The 23,076-nt window shown below is 37.6% G+C and overlaps 1 protein-coding gene across 1 annotated transcript; it reads left to right on the forward strand.

The window, feature by feature from the left end:
- Positions 1-12,930: 12,930 nt before the first annotated feature.
- On the forward strand, positions 12,931-13,955 carry LOC149053493 (uncharacterized). The gene has a single exon (XM_089202685.1). It carries the CDS (start codon positions 13,009-13,011, stop codon positions 13,882-13,884), a length of 876 nt encoding a protein of 291 aa, XP_089058811.1. The 5' UTR covers positions 12,931-13,008; the 3' UTR covers positions 13,885-13,955.
- Positions 13,956-23,076: the final 9,121 nt, after the last annotated feature.

Raw genomic sequence — 23,076 nt, forward strand, 5'->3', positions numbered from 1 at the left:
CCAACACGGGCTTAAAAAATCGGTGGACACACTTTCTGGTAACACAGCCCAAGGCATTAGGATCTACTAGAGCCACTGGAGAAAGCAAGAACTCTGAGATTTATTCCTGGAATATCGAAACGCAAGTGTAATCAGCTGGCTACGACCATGCTAGCTCTAATGTTCGCCTTGGAGGCGCCTGTGCCTTGCAAATCCAAGCAGGAAGTACGCTTCATCAGTCAAAGTGTCAACGCACCTCGTTAAGTATCTCAAACATTTCAATCACAACAGCTAACAGGCGAGTCTCTTAGTAAGTTGGAACAGAACGTAGTCACTTTCGAAAGACCAGGAGAACCACAAAAGATCGAGAGAGTGCTTGACCAAGTACCTGGAAAAGGCTGGCAATACTTCCTTTCCGAGAATTGGGCGCCAACCTGATTAAACAGGAGTTCCGTGCTGCTGTCAAAACTACAACATCACTGGCCAGTGGATGATATTACAGCTGAACAGAGGATCTAACAAAGCACAAGGCTGGTCGTTCATGCACGTGGACTCTGCGAGCACCAATGATCGGAATTCTTTGATGTCAGGGTTTGCCACCCAAATGCGAAGTCCTATAAGAGCCTAGAGCCTCAAAAAACCCACAGATATGCATGAGAATAAGAAGAAGCACCACTACTTAAGGACAGTTCTCGACATTTAACACGAAACAAATATGATGGTACTCGAAAGTAGTACCATAATTGTATCTTTGTCATCATTATCATTGTTATTATTGCTATGGTTGCTTTTTTTCCACAAAATGGGCCCTTGTTTGGTAACCTTAACACCGGCTGCCTTGTCCTTGAAATGCGATAAATTTCGATTTGATAGGATTTAATGAGGCAAGAAAAAATAAAATGCAACGCCAGGGAAAGAAAAAGAGTTAATGAACATTCTATGAAAAGGGGGGAGAAGGGGGAGGGGGGGGGGGAGATGGTCACTACTGGAGGCCTATTTTTTGGCACCCGAAGAGAAGGGCGCTTCGTTGTGTCGTTCAATTGTACTTTGTCTTTGAATCTGCTGACAAGGATGAGTTTGTTAGTTACGCCGTAGATAAACGATAGAACATCAATGGAGTGACATCACAAAGTCTCTAACCTCTGTGACATATAAAAAAAAGTCCTGTCATATTTAAAGTACGCAGGTAACTAATTTATCCTAGCATCCCAGTTGCACCTTGTTGCGCCTAAGAGTTGATTCAATCTGACAAGTTCATGAGGATCTAAGAGTCCCAAGTACACATCAGTGAAAGAACTAAATGTTCACTGTAAAGTGGAGAAAGGTGCTTATTTCGATAAGTGCGGGAGGCCTAGAGAGACAAGAAGAAAACTCAGGCATAACGTCATTTATTGGAGTCTTTCACTAACAAATCCATCCTTTGAGAGATAAAAATCACAGGGAGGACACTGTGTATCTAAAGTTAAAAAAAAATTATTCAGACAATTTGTGTCTTGGTATGTTAAACTCCCCCTCCTGCAATCAACGTCACCTAGCTTGTAAGAATGCTTTAAATGACAGTGTGTAACCTTAGATCTCAATATGTAAAACTGGGCAAAAGACATCGGTTTTTAGATAATGTGACTTTGTCAGCAGATTATAATTCTAAAAAAAATGTCATTTTCGAGCATTCACGGGGCCTGCACCATGTTGACTAGCACAATGTAATCAAAACCCCTCCCTATTACTTTTGGTAGGCTTTTGGACAACAACCAGTTTTTTTTTTACCAATTTCAATTATTTTACCCTGCACGTACAATGGATCAGTGGTGTAGGTCAAATGCACCCTCTGACTCCACCCTCCTATCTCCTGTGCTACATCCCTCTCCTCTCTTCTGCTGAACACTACATACCATTTCCATTTATATATCTTCGTATTTTGCTCGCTATATAAATTATCAAAGAAAACTTGTGAAGTGCATTCCGAAGTTAATGTGTTCTGAAGTTAGTGTTTTCAAAAAGAATTTCCTTTCTTATCGTAGTTTATTATATTGTATAATCTCTTTGTCAAAGACTGCACTCCCAAGTTTCGCCTTTTAAAAGTTTTCCCATGATAAGATTCTTTGGTCAAACAGCGGCGTAGCTCGTCGAAAAGAAAATCTAATAAACCAGAGAAAGAAATCTATACAATGAAGGAACATCACACCGCGTCAATCTAGAGTTTGATTAGCGAAAAATGGTTTACACATGGCGTTATCATTTGTGCTGGTACAAGTGAAGACACTGTGTATGTAAAGTTGAAAAAACTATTCAGGCAATTTGTGTCTTGGTATTTCTTAAACTCCCCCTCCCTGCAATCAATGTCGCCTGGATTATAATGAGGACTGCTCTAAATGACAGTGTGCAATCTTAGGCCTCTATATGTAAAACTCGACAGAAGACATCGGTCATCAGACAATATGACTTTACTAGCAGATTATAACTAAATTATACGTCATTTTCGAGCATACACGGTGCCCCCACCATGTTGATAAGCACAATGTAATTAAAACCCCTTTCTGTTACTTTTGGTAGGTTGTTGAACAACAACCAGTTGAAGAAATTACCATCAGGTATTTTCAGTAACAACACCAAGCTGTGGGTGCTGTAAGTTTTGAGTCTGTCTTATTTATGTAAGGAACGCGTTAAATCCATCGCGCATTGATAAAAATAACAACAGATACGAGCAGCGATGACTTAGCTCCAATGAAATCAGCTACGCAGCAGGAATGTTTTATTTTTGTGAACATGGAAATTTATTCCCCTGCAAGTACAATGGAGTAGTGGTGTAGGTCAAATGCACCCTTTGACTCCACATTCCTGCCCCCTGTGCTACATCCCTATTCTCACTTCTGCTGAACACTACATACCATTCCCATGTATATATCTTCAAATTTTGCTCACTATATAAATTTTCAAACAAAACTTGTGAAGTGCATTCCGAAGTTTATGTGTCCTGAAGTTAGTGTTTTCAAAAAGAATTTCCTTTCTAATCGTAGTTTATTATATTGTATAATCTCTTTGTCAAAGACTGCGCTCCCAAGTGTCGCCTTTAAAAGTTTTCCCATGATAAGCTTCTTTGGTCAAACAGTGGCATAGCTCGTCGAAAAGAAAATCTAGTAAACCAGAGAAAGAAATCTGTACAATGAAGGAACATCACACAGCGTCGATCTCCATGCAACAAATCGAAACAGGGTCAGGTCAATAATCACTGGGACACACCTTAATTTACCTATTGCTCTGTCCAGACAACAGAGGGAAAGAATACGACCGTGAAATTTAAGATTTTATCAGCTTTTGATTGACTTTTTAAAAGTAGCCATTTAAACATGGATTTTTCATGAAGATTAGTATTAAAATATAATACCTACATAATAGTAGTATCATAATTGTTATTATAAATATCATTGTTATCATTACCAAATGTAGTTATTGCTGGGGTTGCAGGATTTATTTCACACTTTGTTGTATCCTTTGTTTGGTATCCTTAACCCTGAGACTCTTCACCAGCTTCCTGTCATTGAAATGCGATCGATGTTTGATTTTATATGATTTATAAGGCAAGAAAAGATTATAAGCAACGCTAAGGAAAGATAAAGAGTTAAAGTACATACTATGCGCACCGACATCAAATACGCAACTATGAGAGTTTACCGCTCTACGCTTGCGAGGTGTAAATGGATGATGAACCAAGTTTAAATGAAACCATTCGGCAAAATACGAGAAAATACTGTAGAAAAAAGTGGAAGCACTCGATTTTGAGTTCAAAAATGTTATTCACATTTTTGTAGAACTGTTTCATATGTCCCGAAAGAACATTAGTCCTTCAAGTAAGATCTTCTGTGAGCTTAAGTTCTGTGATTGTGATTACGTTACTCATGCTGGAGACAACTTGAACTGCAGCTACGGTTGTTCTTCATCGGTGTTGGTCATACAGTGATATTCGTTGCGGTTCCAATGTAATAAAATTAAACATCTATTTGCGGCTCTTTTATTCTGCTGTGACCGTGAGAAATTAACCTTTTCCTAAGCTGTAACACCTGGCAAGACCCAAGTAGTGGAAGCCGGAGACACTAGATCTCGACGGTTGTAAAAGCCATCAAGTTACTCGCAGGACTATGCATAAGTATAATCGAATGGCCGCCTGTAGACCACCCAAAATATGAAAAAAGGGAAACATTGAACACATAGAGCCTGACTTTACTCGTACGAAAGATTCACAGTAAGTTTTTTTTAATTTAAGCTTCTTCAAAAGTGTTAAAATTGCGTCTTTTTACCATTTTCTGTAAGAAGATGGATGTAATTGTAAGCCTGTGGTGTGAGGTCACGTGGCCTAGTAGACCCTATTGGTTTGAACTGGCAGGCCAGGAAACCTGATCAAAGCCGTGTTTACCATGTCCCCTCTGATATTTTGGACTGCTAACATTGCTGATATATTTCATTATTTTCCCTACGAAATTTTGACACCTAGACGAAGATTCCGTGACGTTACATCAAGGGGCACTAGAAGAGCTCTCACAGCACATACTATCAGCACACAGAGATTCTGCGAGCCTCTTGTGCTGGCTGAGGCGCGAAACGTTTTTATTCGTTAGTTTCCTGAGATGAAAACTAAATTGAAACGACCATCATACTTTAACTAATGACATAATGACTCTGATATTATTTACCGTTCAACAGAATTCAAACTATGTTTAAGTTCTCGCATTTGACGTCTCCTTGAAATATGAGAGAGCCCATACCATTTTTCCGTCAATGATAGATTTTGTAAGCGGCCCATAATCAATCATAAGATATTTTTTTATGAAGTAAGAAAGATCTTATCAACAATCCCTAGCTTTCAAGTGTTTTTACCCCTTTCGCTCGCAAGATCTCATCATTAACTCTCTCTACTGTCTGCCATAAATCCTTAAGATGTTAGTGCGGAGAATTTGGCATTGGATCGACTAATAATCTACTAAATCATCTTTTTCTCTATTCTCATCACATGTGTACTTGATATTGTAAGGATATTTTGAAGAGAAATTCTGTCTTGGTCATTCATGGGAGTTAAAGGTTTAAAGCGTCTTGTTTTCCGAGGGCTTAGGGCTTAGTAGTAATAATGCCTATATACACTCATCACGACAGTGTTTGCACGTGAAGACTTTCAAGGGTTTTTTCTTTTCCTGTTTCCTTTGAAGGTTCAGGTCCACTACCAATTGCATTTCCGATCAAGTAAACTTTGGGATACGGGCAGCTTTAAACCTACGAAGTGACCACACTCAATGAAAAATAAGATGCCATACATCCTTTTACTGAGCTTTTTTTTCCGAGAAGTTTCTTCGATATGTGAGGGCTTATTGGCTATTAGCAGGATTAGAAAGGTGTAAAAAAATTGATACCGAGAGAATGTTTTGTGGAGATTTTGTGGTTAAACAACCTCGGGTATTTTCGTTTCAAATATTTTGAAAAATAATATAGAACCAGCTATATTCAACATGGTTTCTTCACTGTGGACCACTATCTTTGACGTTATTCGTCACCAAGAGGAAATAATGCGCCTAGTCCTCACCTATCCATCACTCGAGAGTTCAAAACCACAGAGTATATATCACTGACTATAAAGCATGCAAATTATGCTTCATAAAGCCTGAAAGGAAGAATAACATGCCGGTTCCCTCTTAATCACCTCTTTTAAAGTCTCACACAAATTTTTTTAAACAGGATACATATTTTATAATTATCATGACAATAGCTGGCAATATAAACCTAAACACGAATAGAGGGGGTAAGTTTCTAAAGAAACTGTGGTGCTGCGTTGGTGGGAAAGTATAACAGGGTAATTAAGTGTTAACAACTGAGTTGAACACGTTAATTGGCCACCGTAAAGAATGTAAAGGATTTACCCTCTACGAGGGCAGCTTATGTTTTGAACACCAAATTACCTGTTAAACCAAAGCATAGCGTTTTCATTTACGCATGCTCAAATGAACACACGGTGCAGACAAAACGGATAAATGAGTGTACATGCTTGTAACACACGAGAAATTTTACGCGCATAAAGGAATAGGAACGACAATATTTACATAGCATAACTATCGAGGCAAAATGGTGGCATTTTTTAAATTCTCATTGTCTGTTTTCATCTCACGAGGATAAACCCAAACCAAAACAGACAAGACTATCGTTTTCAGGAAAGTTTCCGTCTACGTCACTAAAACCTTCTAAAACCTTAAAACCTTCTACGTCACAAAATAAAAATATGTTGCAGAAGCAGGTGTGGATTTATCAACCGAAGTAGAGCATCCTTAATATGGCTACAAAGCTCGTAGCACCTTTTGCCTTAAGCCGGCGATACACCTTGGGATTTTATGCGCCACTTGCAGCCAATTTGATCGCCACAGATAGCTGCGGACACACTTGGCGATTTTTTTTGCCGATCGCGACAATCTGGCACTTCATCCCAGGTTCCATAGGCTGACGTTTAAAAATTGCGCGAACCAATATAAACAAACAGAATGGCGACAGCAAAGCGAAAAAATTTCTGGCTGCTGCCATAATTTTGCACCCAAAGCGCTCCAGGAAGCGTTCTTAAAAGTGGGACAATGGAAAAGTATGATCAAAGACATGGATTTATTGAAACGCAGTTTTTCTTGAGACGATTACCGTAGTCGCTCGACGTTACACCAAATAGGCATGGCTTTTCTGACCACAGTGTGGTCAAATTTACCTCTTTTTCTTCGGTTCAGAAACAATTTTCGATGCCTTCCGCCATTTTGAAAAATCATGTGATAATATCGCCCAACTTGACTGGTTAATTTTCCTGCCGACTCCCAGAGGAAAGACGAGAAAATCGCGGGAACGGGCCGACTTAGCGAATGCCAGCAAATTTAGTCGCCGATATCTGACATGCCAGATATCGGCGATTTTATACCCCGATAGCGGGGATTGGCGAAAATCGCAATCGCCGCATCGGGCACACCTGGTCATCGCCTCCTCGGTGGCCAAATCCCTGGCGAAAAAGTTTGTTGTTTTGGTGGAAAACCAGCGTCAGCTTTGTTTGCAAAGGAATAAGAATGGTAGGCCACTCGAAATCAAAAGGAAAACTTCTCTAAAAGGATGCTAACTCAGCTTTTATATACGCATGGTGATGCTCAAAGGACCCATTACAAAATCAATAAAAACATAAGTAAACATTATAAGTACGTTCGAGACTAATACGTAGTGACAATTGCTAACTTATTGCTGGTGGTAAAGAGATCCCGCCACTGAGAAGAAGGGACCACAAAGGGAGATCCCATCGCTACGGTCCTTTGTGCTCTTAGTATCCAGCCTCTATGCACGAATCTACAGGTGAGGTCCACAGTAAAGCAGTGCTGGTTCGCCAATGATGCGGGTGGGGCAGGCTCCACTACAGAAATCAAGAGATGGTGGGACATGTTGAGTACCCTGGGTCCAGATTTTGGCTACTTCTTAAACGCCAAGAAGTGCTGGATTATCGCAAAGCGGGACAAGAAAGAAAGTGTGAAAGAAATATTTAAGGACACAGACATTAATATGACAATGGAAGGGAAAAACCATTCAAGAGCGGTGATCGGCTCACGAGAGGAATTCGTCAATGAGAAGGTGTCTGATTTGGTCAGTGAAATAGTTCAATTCGTAGAGTTTCCTCAAATATAACGAAAGGCATGCCACGCCTTTCACCTTCGGCTTGAAACATCGCTGGACTTACTTTCTAAGAACACTGCCCGACATCCAGGATCTATTAGAGCCACTGGAGAATGCAATATTTCTAGTGCTTATTCACACTTTTGCTTCCCAGTGCCCTAATATGCTGAAATAACTAAATTTTGGGGTACAAAACGAGCGTATCTTCAAACCTCATGAAGCCTCTTATGTGATGCTGTTCAAATGTTTTTGCGACACGTAGGATTATATCAAAACAGATATGACCAGACAGTACATAAGAAAGTTTTATCAACACCTAAAACAAAACAATTTTCACTGAAACAGATATTTCGATACAAATAACCGTGCTGCGATCTGTCGGCGTTCGGTCGATAAATAGGTGAGATGACAAACATTTGGCTTTGGGTGACTGACAAAGATTTCTCCATCTCTCTTTTCTAAAACAGTCCGCCGCGACCGACAACAGTCCTTCGTCACTCGTAACATACATTATTCAATCTTTCTCTGAGGCATAATTTTTCCGCTCCCATTAATATGCTTAAAATGTTGGTTTCTAACCTTGAACACCGCTCCCTTCACGGGCTTCCTCACGTGGCATCACGTGGATAAAGACTCTAAATTGTAATTATTAGAGAAAAGTTTGTAAGAGTCTCAGTGGAAAGCAATTTGAAATAAGTTTGAACATGGTGTTCTCACTTGTGCTGAAGACACTGTGTATGTAAACTAAAACAAAACTATCCAGATAATTTGTGTCGCGGTATCTTACCCTCCCCTCCCTGCAATCGATGTCGCATGGTTCATGATGAAGACTATTCTGAATGACAAGCCTTACGTATTGCATCGCTGGGTAATAAAAGGAGGGAGAAAAGGCATATGTAAGGCTTCAGTTGTTTTTAGTGCTAAAAAAAAAGGCCAAGAAGTCTCAATTAGTTTTGAGCCAGATTTTAATTCGTAACGCTACCCTATGCCTCCTTATCTATTTCTGAAAAGACATCGGTTCTTGGACATGTGACTTTGTTACCAAATATTAGATCACCTTCCACGGAATTGAAATCTGTTCAAGTTCTCCCGTTTGAAATCCCTTTGAAATAAGAGAAAACCCATCTTATTTTTCCGTCAATGATAGATTTTGCGCGCGGCACATAATCAATCATAATATATTATTTTCCATGAAATAAGAAAGATCTTATGACCAATCCCTAACTTTCCAATGTTTTTTAAAACGTTCTTTTTTTCGAAGGCTCGGGGCTAAATAGTAAATATGCCTATAGTGTTCTCTTTTGTTTATGCTCAAATGAACACAGAGTAAACATAGCAGCAAAATGAGCGGACATGCTTGTAACAAGCGAGGAATTTTTAAGGAGCGTAAAGGAATGGGAACGACAATACTTTTATAGTGTAACTATCGAGGTAAAATGGTGGCATTTTCAAATTCCATTGTTTGCTTTCATTTCGCGGGGATAAGCCCATAACAAAGGAGATTGGTCCATTATAAGAACTACACTACATGACTGAATAAAATTTTACCCTTTGAATGTATTGTTTTAGGTATTAATATGGAAAACCAAAGAAAAAAGAACGAATCTTAAACAAAACGAGTTTATCAGCGGATACGTTTCAGGACCTCGTGTTCTTTTGTAATCTTTGCCCATAACTATGAAACGTAACCTAAACAAAAAACAAAGGTACTCACATATTCGTTCTGAAATCAAAGAGAAAACAACTTTAAAGGGGTGTTAACGCAGCTTTGATATGCGCGTGGTGATGCTCAAAAGATTGATTACAAAACCAATAAAAAGAAAGGCAAAAATTGCAACCACCTTCGTGACCAAGATTTGGAGACAAGTATTAACTTATCACCGGCGGTAAAGAGATTCTGTCACAGAGCAGAAGGGACCACACAGGGCGATTCAATCGCTATGGCTCTTTATGCTCCTAATATCTGGCCTCTGATCACGAGTCGAATCAAAGCAGTGTTCGTTTGCCGATGATGCGGGTGGGATAGGCTCCTCTACAGATATTAAGAGATGGTGAGACACGTTGAGTACCCTGGGTCCAGATTTTGGCTTCTTCCCAAACGACTAGAAGTGATGAATTGACGCTAAGCCGGGCAAGAAAGAAAGTATGAAAGAAGTTTTTAAAATAACAGATATTATTGTAACAATGGAAGGAAGGAACCATTTAAGAGCGGTGATAGGCTCACGAGATTATCAAGAGGAATTCGTCAGTGAGAAGGTGTCTGATTTGGTCAATTGGCGGAGTTCCTCAGATACAGTCAAAGGCATGCTACGCCGCTTTTACCTCAGTTCGGCTTAAAACGTCGTTGAACTTACTTTCTAAGAACATTGCTGGAGAATGCAACATCCCCAGTACTTATTCACATTTTTGTTTTCCAGTGCCCTAAAATGGGGACAAATTAATTTTGGAATACAAAACGAGCGTATCTTCAAACCTTATTATGCATGTTTTGTTATGCCGTGCAAATGTTTTTTGCTGCGCGCAGGATTGTATCAGAACAGATATGACCGGACAGTACTGAAGAAAGTTTTTTCAACACCTAAAACAAAACAATTTCCACTAAAACAGATATTCCGGTAAAATCAGCAGTGCTACGATCTGTCGGTGTTCGGTCGACAAATAGGTGAAGTGACAAATATTTGGCTTTGAGTGATTGACAAAGATTTCTCTATCTCTCTTTTCTACAACAGTGCGCTCAGACCGACAACAATCCTTCTTCAATCGTAACACACATTATTCATTTACATGTAGACACTTTCACTTAATCAATGCATTGATTTGTTTTCTTGTATTAGAGGTCTAAACCACAACAATCTAAGGGATTTACCTACAGGAATTTGAAACTTTAAACAAGCTACTTTAAACAGAAATGGACTTTACATCTATACTTTGACTAGCAAAATAAGTTTGAACATGGGGTTATCATTTGTGCTGGTACAAGTGAAGACACTGTATGTAAACCTAAATAGAACTATCCAGATATTTTTTGTCTTGGTACCTTACCCTTTCCCTCCCTGCAATCAATGTCGCCTGGCTTATGATGAAGACTATTCTGAATGACAGTGTGTAATGTAGTGTGTAACAATGGGTGATGAAAGGAGGGAGAAAATGCATTTGTAGAGAATTCAGTTGTTTTCAGTGCTTGACAAAAAGAAACTAAGAAGTCTCAATTAGTTTTGAACTAGGTTATAATTCGTAATGCTACCTTAGGTCTCCTTATCTATAACTGAAAAGAAGGCAATGCTTCGTGGACAATATGAATTTGTTAGCAGATCAGAGCATGAAAAAAATACGACATTTTCAAGAATACATAGTTTCTCCCTATTGTGATCAACACCTTTTTCTATTACTTTTGGTAGGACGTTGGACAACAACCAGTTGAAGAATTTACCATCAGGCATTTTCAGTAACAATACCCAGCTGAGAAATCTGTAAGTATGAAGTCAGTCTTATTTCTGTGTAAGGAACGTGTCACAAATCCATCGCGCATCGGTAAAAAATACAAGGAGATACGAACAGCGATGTCTTGGCTCCAAATGAAATCAGCCACGAAATAGGAATGTCCTATTTTCGTAAACTTAGACTTTATTTCTCCTGAAAGTACAACGGGATAAGAATGTAGGGCAAATGCACCCATGGACTCCACCCGACTACCCCTGTGATAGCTTCCTGTCCTCACTTCTGCAGAACACTACATGCCATTCCCATTTATAAAATCTTTAAATTTTGCTCGGAATACAAATTATCTAAGAAAACTTGTGACGTGTATTCCGAAGTTGGTGTGTTCTGAAGATACTGATATGAACTAGAATTTCCTTTGTATTCGTTTTATTTGTTTATTTATTTATTTATTTATTTATTTTATAAGATAATCTCCTAGTCAAATCCTACACTCCTAACTTTGGCCTTTTACAAGTTTTCTCATGATAAGCTTCCTTGGTCACAAACTGGCATAGTTCATTTTACAGAAAATCCACTAAATCAGATAAAGATATCTATACAATGACGAAACATTACACAGCGTCGATCTCTAAACTCCATGCAACACATTGAAACAGGGTCAGGTCAATAATCAGTGGGACACTCTTTAATTTGGCTATTGCTGTATCTTTGTGGTATGATAGGCAGATGTACTCGCTCGTCACACACGATGTTTACCTTTCAAAGGAAGGGAATCAAAAACGTTCTGGAGTATTTAGTTTGTTCCGCACCGTTTAGTCATTCGTTCGTATTAGGCATGTAGTTACTATAGGAATTCGAAGTCCAAAGTTATCTCGTTTTAAGCCAACGAGATGAGATTCCAAGTTGAACGTGTGTTGTCTAACTTTGGACGGGCACAGTTTGTCCACTAACCTCTTTTAGAGCTGTTCAATACCTTCCCAATATCAAACCAAAATATCTGTAGGTCAAAAAGTAAAGACTATTCTTTATATCTTTAAATCTACTGACCTTTAAAAGGGAATACAAGCGGACATAAACAGATAACTTCACGGACATAAACAGATAACTTCACGGACAGTGGGATTTAAAACATTGCAATAATTAGACTTTGTCGCCAAAATCACAGATTTGAATTTTTGTTTGATATATTGGCATTAGTAGACCCGTCAGCCCCCAATGTAAAAAGCTAAGCCGGAGAAATATAATTCTTAATTATTTGGTGATTATTTACCCCAAAAAATCAGATTAATCATTAATAATTAAGATTTAGTAATCCATTCAAGTATTTATCAGTGTAATTTTTCTTTGAAATATCGAGATAAGAAAGAGAGGAGGAGGGGGGGGAAGATGAATGGCCACTAGGTTTGATTTTGAATCTGCTGACAAGGATGAGTTCGTAAGTTACGCCGAAGATAAACAAAAGACCATCGATGAAGCAACATTACAAATTCTCTACCCACTATGTGACAAATCAAGCAAAGTCTGGTCAAATTTTAAGTAAGCAGGTTACTAATTTATCCTAGCATCCGAGTTGCACCTTGTTGCGTCAAAGTTGTCGCAATGTGACTGTATTCTAAGCTCTAAAGGTCAAAAGTACTCACCGGTTAGGCCTGTATTACTTACATGTAGCGTACGTACGTAAGGGAAAAGAAGAGGAGCGACAACAAGACACGATATTATTTATTCGAGTCTCTCAATTAAGCTCTCTAAGAGTCCTATTCACTGTGCATTTGATCCAGAGGATGTGATTATCGCTTTTGAATGCAGGTTGCATTCATTCATTAAAAAAGGTAAACGTGAGGAGACTGGGGAGAGCGTCACAGAATGTAGACGTGTGTTGCGAGGCTCCGTAAACCGGACAATTTTACTACCGTTTGAACGTCCATGGAAAAATTATTCATCACTCCAAAACGGAAAAGTAGCTATCGCAGTGATTCGAAGCCGTCACCAGAAGATAAAAGACTGAAAGAGTCAAATTCTCCGGCTAAGATATCGTGTGACGAAGACGAGGTCATGGAAGCACTCGGATCCAAAATAGATTTAGTGTTATCGAAGCTTTCTAACCTGGAAACAAAAATGGAAGAACTGAATGCAGCAGTCAAAGGTCTACAAAGCAAGGTAACGTCTTTGGAGAGAGAAGTAGATTCAGTGAAAACGAAGCAGAAAACCTTAGACGAATACTTCACTTCAATGGAACAAAATTCTGTATTCGTTGACGAGCAAGTACAAGACCTGATAGCTAAGACTAATAAAAACAATGACGACGTCAGCGATACACGTAGAAAACTGTTATACTTGGAGGCCTACAGTCGACGCGAAAACTTGAAATTTGAAGGCATCCCCGAGACTTTCGCTTCGAGTGAAGAAGATGGAGCTATTCAGCGGGGCGACGTGTCTACTGAAAATACAAAAGCAGTGCTGACTAATTTCTTTGAAAGAGTCCTGGGAATAGAAGATGCAAAGAACATCGAATTTCAACGAGTACACCGAATGGGCAAGCCAAGAAAGGAAAATGGAAGAGAAAGGATCATTATTGCGCGTTTCTTAAGATTTTCAGACCGAGAACGGGTGCTCAAATGCGGACGTAAACTCAAGGAAACAGGATACAAGATGTATGAAGACCTCCCGAAAGAAATCCACGAGATGCGAAAGCTCCAAATGGAGAAGTTAAAGAATGCCAGGAAGGACGGTAAACGTGCTTATTTTAGTAGATCGGAGCCCGACAAACTTTACATCAACGGTAAATACGTCAAAATGTAAAATGTAATAAGTTTATTTGGGTTAACGTTGCTATCATGATCATTCTTTTTCTCTAGAAAATGCTAATTTAAGAAGCAGTAGAAAATTCCTGCCATTTTTGTCACTTTCTACTTTATCCGTTATGCATATTCTTTCTCACACCTCATGGGCACTACCAGTTTGATTTTTTTTTCACATTCCGGTGAAAGGGTTTCGGGTGGAATGATGTACTAGGCGTTTGTTCGCGCTCGTAAACAGTTCTTCTGGAGCAAGAGGTATGTGGGATTGGTTAACTTATTTTCGCCCTCAGTCTTCGTTTTCGTTCTCGTTTTCGTTTTATGTTCATGTAGTTTTATCGCAGTCTGTTAGATACCAATTTATTTCATTCAAACCGCACTCGATTTTTACACCCGGCTCATTTTCATATTTGAAGAATGTGATATCTATCAACTTACTCTTATGAATAACGTTTGCTTTAATGTTCTATCCTTGAATGTTAGAGGAATTCGTGATCTCAACAAACGCAAATCGATCTTTACATGGGCTAGGAACCAGAAAGCGGATATTATTTTTTTGCAAGAGACATATAGTACGCCAGATGTTTTTGATAGTTGGAAATTTCAGTGGCTGGGAGATATGTATTATTCGCACGGATCCAATCATAGCAAAGGCGTTCTGGTGTTAATACGTGAGACCCTTCAATTTGAGTTGAAGTCGGTCAAGAAAGATAGCCAGGGCAGATTCGTCATCGTTGAAGCGTTAGTTCAAGATTCTCCCGTTTTGTTGATCAATATTTATGCTCCTAACAATACTCATGACGCTGTTGACTTCTATGAAAACCTTAGGACTACTTTACTTGAGAGTGACTATGACCAAGACTACAGGTTTATTATGGGAGGTGATTTTAATGTGCCATTAAGTCTTCAACTTGATAGCTATGGAAGTAAAACAGAAAAAAAAGACGTGGTAACCAAAATCCACGAGCTAATGTTAGACTTTAACCTGGTAGATATATGGAGACTAAGGAACCCGGACAAAAAGCGTTACACGTGGAAACAAAATAAGCCTTTAGTCCAACGTCGGTTAGACTACTGGCTAATAAGCGATGATTTTCAAGATGACGTGGACAGCACAGGTATAATTTCTGCCATTAAAACAGACCACGCTGCTATTGTGCTCCAGGTTAACAGTGTTGAAATGCAACCAACTGGGCCGTCATATTGGAAATTTAACTCTAGCCTGTTAGAAGATCCAGAATATATCAATCTTATAAAAGACAAAGTTCCCTCGTGGCTAGTAGAATTTAATGAAGTGTTAGACAAAGGTCTTCTGTGGGATTTAATTAAATACAAAATAAGACAAGTAACAATGAAATATAGCAAAACAAAGGCAAAAGAAAGGAGAAGTCGTCTTTGCGAAATCGAGAATAAATTGAAAGAATGCCAAGAGATTTTTGACTCTAATCCGACAGAAAATAACGCTGTACAGCTGGAAACGATCAAATCTGAGTACAACTCACTGTATGATTATATTATTCAAGGTAATGTTATTCGTTCTAGAGCCAATTGGTATGAACATGGTGAGAAAAATAACAAATATTTCTTAAATTTAGAAAGTAGAAAGATGAGCAACTCTTGCGTTCGTAAACTTTTTGATAAAGGCGGTAAATTAATAACTAATCCCAAATCAATTTCATCAGAATTGTATGACTTCTATACTGAATTGTACTCTAACCGCGACCCACCCAATCATAACAATGTTAGCGATGCGTTTCTTGACCAATGTCGTTTGCCAACTTTAAACGAAGATGCCAAACAAATTTGTGAAGGGGTTCTTACAAAGGCGGAGTGTTTTAAAGCTCTACAAACGTTTAAAAACGGAAAATCCCCAGGTAACGATGGCCTGACAGCAGAATTTTATCAAGTATTTTGGCCCACCTTAGGACATTTGTTAGTTGATTCTCTAAACAGTTCCTATGGAAAAGGAGAATTGGCAGACTCCCAAAAACAAGGAATTATAAAACTTATTGAGAAGAAAAACAAGGATAAAAGATATGTTGCGAATTGGAGACCCATTTCTCTGTTAAACGTGGATGTTAAGATTGCGTCCAAAGCTATATCATTAAGACTCGAGAAAGTTCTTTCCGACTTAATTAGTGCTGAACAGTGCGCATATGTGAAAGGAAGGAACATCTTTGATGCAGTACGAACTATAGGTGATATTATGGACTATACAAAGTTATACAATCTCCCCGGTCTCATGGTGACCATTGACTTCGAGAAAGCGTTTGACTCCTTAAGTTGGAACTTCCTTTTTAAGACCTTGGAAAAGTTCAATTTTGGAGAATCCTTTATTAGGTGGATACGTCTTTTCTATACTAATATATCCAGCTGCATTATGAATAATGGTGTAGCAACTCCTCTTTTTTCAATCGGAAGAGGAGTTAGACAGGGTGACCCTCTCTCGCCCTATTTATTTATTTTAGCCTTGGAAACCCTCCTTACCGCTATCAAACAGACTCGAGATATAAAAGGTATAGTAGTAGAAAACAAAGAAATCAAATGTATCACTTTCGCCGATGACTTAACAAACTTTTTACGCGATAAGGAATCTTATGACTCTCTTAGTTCCGTATTGAACACATATGGCGAATGTTCAGGGCTTAAACTAAATAAGGACAAAAAAGAAGCCTACTGGTTAGGAAGTTCCTATCGAAATCACGAAGCTCTCGATATCAATAAGGTGAATGAGCCAATTAAAATACTAGGTATATTTTTCACTTATGATCAGCGTAAAAGCAGAGAGCTTAACTTTGACCTTACTTTAAAGTCAATAAGAAAGTCCTTAAGTTGCTGGCAATGGAGAAACTTAACATTAATTGGTAAAATTCAATTAGTCAAAACATTTGCTATGCCTAAGTTTATGTATCGGACCTCCTTTATCTCTTTTGATAAGGATATAATTAAAAGCATAAATTCTGTGATATTCAATTTCGTGTGGAGAGGCAAAGACAAAGTCAAAAGACTAGCCTTAATTAGTGAATACGAAGACGGTGGCCTCAAAATGCCTCACCCTGAATCTTTAATTAAAACTCAAAGAATTGTGTGTCTGGCAAGGTATTTAGATGATAATAGTAGTCCGTGGAAAGTTTTCTTGTCTCATTATCTTAAGACTGTAGGAACCAGTTTTCTGCTTCAGTGCAATTTCAATCCATCGCGCCTACCCTGTAAACTACCTTCTTTTTATAAAGAATGTCTTGAAGTTTTGTCTGACTTTAATGGCAATCACGATATAATAGCTACAAAACAGGACGTTTTAAATGTGACTATCTGGAACAACCAGAACCTCTTGATTAACAAGAAATCAATATACAACAAGAGAATAAAAGAAGCAGGTTTTTTGAAACTTGGAGATATTCTCTCAAATGACTCAAAATTAAAAAGGTGGGACGCTTTTAGAGAGAAAAATCTCTCCTTGTCAGATTACTTACTCCTACAAGGCATTTTTTCCGCCATTCCGCCTAACTGGAAACAGCTCCTTAACGTTGGAGAGAATAATAACAACCGAATTGACAAAACTGTTTCAGACGATGTTCAAGATATAACTAGAATGACTTCAAAATCAATCTATTCCACCCTGGTCAAACGAATCCAGATTTCTCCGACTGCCCAATCTAAGTTTAATTCCGTATACAATATTTCAGGTAATATAGACTGGAAAAATATTTATCTATTGCCGGGTCGAGTCACTCTTGACACTAGAACGAGAGCCTTTCAATACAAAATCTTAAATCGTATTCTCTACACCAATAAAATCCTATATAAAATGAATTTGGTTCCTTCTCCGATGTGTACCTTTTGTGGAGATCACGAAGAAACTCTTGAGCATCTTCTAATCAGCTGTACTTACACTAAAAACTTTTGGCTTTCGGTTATTTCTTGGTTAAATACTTACAATATGAAAATTGATAAGCTTGATGAGGTAACAATCCTCTTTGGTATTTCCGATAATATCCCTGGGAATTGTTTGTTAAATCACATAATCATTCTTGGAAAATATGCCATTTATTCATGTCGTTGTAAAAATATCAAGCCGTCTGTATCCTTACTGAAGGCTAAAACATCTGAAACTCGGAAATTTGAATTTTTGATTGCAAAAAAGAATAAAAAAGAATCTATTCATTATAAAAAATGGGAAAACATGTTATTGTAACTCAATAGATGAGTATCGGGTATTAACAGTTATAGACGCAGTTGTATATACAGTCGTTCTACCAAAAAAGGAATTTGATGTAGAAGTATTTGTACAAATTAGGTTTATATTATTATATAACCACAACATAAATTAAATCTAGCCGACTGTGAATGTAATGTAACGCAGTATTTCGTAATTAGTGTTAGTGAGTAGCGTAAGCGTTAGTGTAATTAACTTTGTATTTGTTTGTATTATTCTAGTATTTGTGCTTTAAGTGAAAATAAAAAAATATGGCACGCTCAAAAAAAAAAAAAAAAAAAAAAAGAAAAAAAAAAATGTAAACGTTATTTATGCCAGACACAAACTACGTAAATGGCCCCTCGACAGCGACCGTCTACATGTATTTTTATCAGGACATCCGAATATCAGCAGAGATGTTCGCGATGAATTTTTATCATAGCACTTAGGTGGTACAATTTGGAGGCCCTTTAAGTGCTGATTTCAAGAAATCGCTTATAGATTCTGTACGCAACAAGTCTACCGAACTTCAGGAAGTACAAACGACAGTTGACAACGCTCAGTTGGTATCTAAAACTGTGAATGTGGACTGCGAGAAATCTGTGCGTCGCACCGGGAAACCGACAGGTTCGTCGAAAGCGAAATTATTTTAGGTCCAAAAAGTTCGAGCGGAATCAATCTCATCAAGAATCAACTGATCACGAACCAACCAACTCATCTAGATGGAGAGTTAATCAGGGTTTCTCGAAACTTGAGATAGATAGAGAGAGAGACAGATAGTTAGGTAAGATAGATACATATATAACCCAAGGGACTCTGCTTATCTTATGTCACGAGGAAGTCTATTCCAAAGAGTGGCGCCACTATAGCTAAAGCTATTTTAATTTGTAGTAGTTTGTGCGCTACAAAGGAACATTTATTTTATTCTTAGTCTCTTAGGTTATGCGCAGTTTCTCGCCTTTCAAATTTAAATCATAAATAATCTGGAGCTAAACCATGCCGAGACTTATAGACCATTGTGGCTCTTTGTATTTGCTGCCTGCCTCGCCACTTGCCTCAAGCGTCATCTCCGACAGAGTTTTAACTCTCGATAACTCAGTCTAAAAAACCGCCACAATTTTGCAATCCATTTTCCTTTTATTATATTTGTGGCACGGAATAAAGTACGACGTTTTATTTGGTAGACTCAGAGTCAATATCTATATTTGTAATTATAATCCTGAAATTCCTAAGGGATTAACTGTGAGTAAACGTAAAGTGTAGGTCTTTCACGTAAATTGAGTGAAATTTTGCGACAAGCGTTTAATAGGATAAACATTCATTTCTGTATTCCTCTATTAATTCATTTATTGAGTATGGTTTGAATATGACAAATCCTTTATCCATAGAGATATTTCACTTGACAATCCCAAACTGACGGCATAAAAAAGGTCAATATTAAAAAGTTCCTAGTTGCATTTCTAATAATTCTTGTTTTTATTTTTTAGAGACTTGTCTAATAACCCGTTGAAGAATTTGCCATCTGACATTTTCGCCACAAATACTAAATTGGATGTGCTGTAAGTAGATTTTTCCTCTATTACGGACATCACAAAATATTTGTCTTTATAGTTTAAAACTCACTCACTCACTATTACGTGACGTGTTTGGGTTCCATTTTTAGCTTGAAAAACAAAAATTCTCTCTGATATTATCGTTATACGCTGAGACAAACAGATCATGTGGTGACATCAGGAAGCCTTTGAGAAAAAGTATGCAATAAAGTAATTGAACAAAGATCCTCCTTGTTGAAGTGGAATTTACACAATTTCAGAAATTGAGAAGCCTGAAGAAAAATTCAGGCTTCAATGGGATTCGAACCCATGCCTTCCCGAAATTGGTAGGGTGCTTCTATCAACTGAGCTTAGAGTCTACTCGTTGAGATCAGGCACATTTTAGAGGGCTCTTCGTTTCCATGGAAGAATCTTATCATAATTTTTAAGGAAATAAATTTTGTTGATGAAAATCGAGCAAAGCAATGATCCCTGCAGGCAAGGTGCAGTTGCACAATTGCGCCTTCGAAGATTAGTTTTGTACTTGATTTTCATCTGCAGGTCAAAATAGAACTTATTTCTTGAGAAAATAAGAACAAAATACACAATAGTGTAGACAAGATATCGTAAGAACTTTTGGAATCTTTTGAGGAGGAAACTTCGATGATGTATTCGAGAATTAGGAAAGATAAGCTTTTATATATTTTAATTTTTCGAAGCAAAGGATTCCGAAAGGAACGGGGAAACTACGAATTATCGTATTATCGAAGAGCCTCCGAAAAAATAAAGGAAGCCCGCTTCAGTTCATGTATCAAGGGATAAGGTTCGAAAGGTGACAGCGAGACCGGTGTAGCTAGCGAATTGTGAAAAAAAAAAATTGAATTGTGATAGAGGCCTCATGAGTAGTTTGTTCCTCCGCCAAAGGGCACATAAATATATACAGATACGTATGAAAGAAAAAATAAACTTGCTCGTATTGATAAGTGAAAATTTTAAAACACATGTGCATAGCTGCACCATTTTGATTTTGAAAGAAATTGTCTCACGGTAAAAAAATATCAATAGTTACCAGTTTGAATTATCTATACAATCCTCAGGCTGCATTTCAAAACTGAGTTTATTCTACTGGTCATCTGGTTTATTACTTTATAAGCATCTAAGCTCTGTACTATGCTGGACTAAATTTTCGTTTAATCTACAGGCTCATGTCTGAAATAAAATTGCACCACCTACCTCCAGGAATCTTCGACAAGAACACACGGCTAATCCAAATGTCAGTAACACTTTTTTTTTTTCTGTGCGAACCATGTCTCCTAAATTTTAATCTAATCTTTGTGAAAAGACAATCCAAAATCGAGTCTGAGTCATGCAATGCAAGCATTAATAAGATTAAAAAAAGCGCAAATCTTGTATTCATAATATGAAGCTATTTAAGGACAAAAGAAATTAACCTACAATTAATACAACTGGTCAACTTTCGCACCAGCGGACTGAAAACTCTGATCTCAGATCAGTTGCACAACAGTTGTAAAGGCCTCCAACTGCTTTTTGTTGTTGTCGTTGTTTTATTAAATTTATCAGGTCTTTCGTTTTGCTTCGCAATTTAAAAATTAATATCAAACATCACGAAGATCATACATCGACTGTTGCGTTCTGGATCTTTTCCACGACTAACCGTTTGTGATATTTCAATCTCTGTATAACAGGCATCACGAGGTGCCTTCATTAAATAAAAACACCATTTCGATTTCCATCATTAAAAAATTTCGATATCTAAGTCAAATGTAATTATATGCTGATGTTGTAAGATGAGTATTACGTATGAAGTTAGCACATACAATTATTCACTCAATGACACCGATGCCGACTTTTGCTCACATTTCAAAACATCCTTAACTGTCTTCGACAACATCCTTAAAAGGTTTCAATAATATCGCCACTTAAATAGGTAACCTTCTTGAGGATCTTAAAAATATTGATCAGTTTATATGGTAAATAACACAGACGCCTGAATGACAACGATATGAAAGCATTGAATGGAGATGTCTTCAAAAAATTGGCAATGCTGAAGGAACTGTAAGTTAATGTATCAATACTGTTGTGTAAGGAATTCCTTATCCTAAAAACGAAATTATGGATGACAAAATTTATGAATTACCTTGGGTGGATCAGGACATATCGTGATCTGCTGAATCATGCTGTGAAAATAAAACAGAGACAGATAAACAAACAACACTAAAAAAAGTTTTGAAAATAATTATTCAAACTGTGAATTTGCCAAAGGGTCTCAATTCTGACCAAAGTCACACGAGACATTCAAGGCTTTCTCTTCTGACGCAAAGTACTTTGCACGTACTAAAATTTCAGAGCTGAGAAAAACTGCTTTGATTTTAGAGCACTGCATCGAGTTTGGGAACAGTCGTCGTTTGGTTAAGTTTTTATTTTTATTGATATGGTAATATGCTGAATCGTATTTCTTCGTACTGCATCGCATCCCCTTTCGTTTTATTGTATAGTCAGAGGTAATATGTGGTTATTTTCTTTGTTGTGCATGAAATTATGCAGCTATCGAAGAAAAACTGTTTTCATAACGCAGCAGCATTACCCTTTCCTACCGCCTTGTCTATACTTGCTTCTCCATTTCATTTTTTCTTTTCTCTTTTCTTCCCTTCCCCTCAGTGATCATAGGACAAGGCGGTTATAACTGTTTTAATAAAACTGAATCGATTTTGCCATACAGATTATCTTTTTTTCAAATTTCAACACAGATGGTTGCAAGACAACAACTTCACTGAATTGCCTCCTGACTTATTCCAAGATCTAAAAACCTTGAGAAGGCTGTAAGTTAATTCAAGTTTTCCCCTTGTTTTAACTCAATTACTGCATATAGTGTTCCAACACTAACTAAAATTTTCTTCCCTTTTGTAAAATTACGGCTCGTGATTGCTTGTATGTTTTTACACAGATCCAGCCAGTATTATCCTTTCCCTTCACGAATTAAAGCATATAACAAGAAAATGATTTAAAATCTTCCCGTCTGCACCGATAACACAGAAATTAAAATTGAATCATCCTATATTATGTTTATGTTGATGATTTGACAGTTTTAGTTACAACGATCATACATACATAAAAGAAATTCATGCATGTTATGAATTTCAGAGTTGTTTTCATGGGACATCTTTCTCTGTTTTGAACCATGTTGGAATATTTTTCTAGATCACGAGCTTAATGATCTCTTTATTGATACATGAGAGGCAGCCATTGTCTATGTTCGGGAAAGAGTTCGGTGTATAGGCAAATTTCAAGCTGTTAGGAGCCTCTAATTGCCTTTTTGTTGTAGACATTGACTAAACTAAATGATTGAAGTGAGTCTTGAATATTCTCTGTACCTTAAAACAAAATATTGCATGTATATGACTACGTACTGCTCTTTGGTTGGTTCTGATGATCGGCATCTTTTTGTATG

This window comes from Pocillopora damicornis, chromosome 1, assembly GCF_964200805.1.
Source record: "Pocillopora damicornis chromosome 1, jaPocDami1.2, whole genome shotgun sequence".
In the NCBI taxonomy this organism is placed as follows: domain Eukaryota; kingdom Metazoa; phylum Cnidaria; class Anthozoa; order Scleractinia; family Pocilloporidae; genus Pocillopora; species Pocillopora damicornis.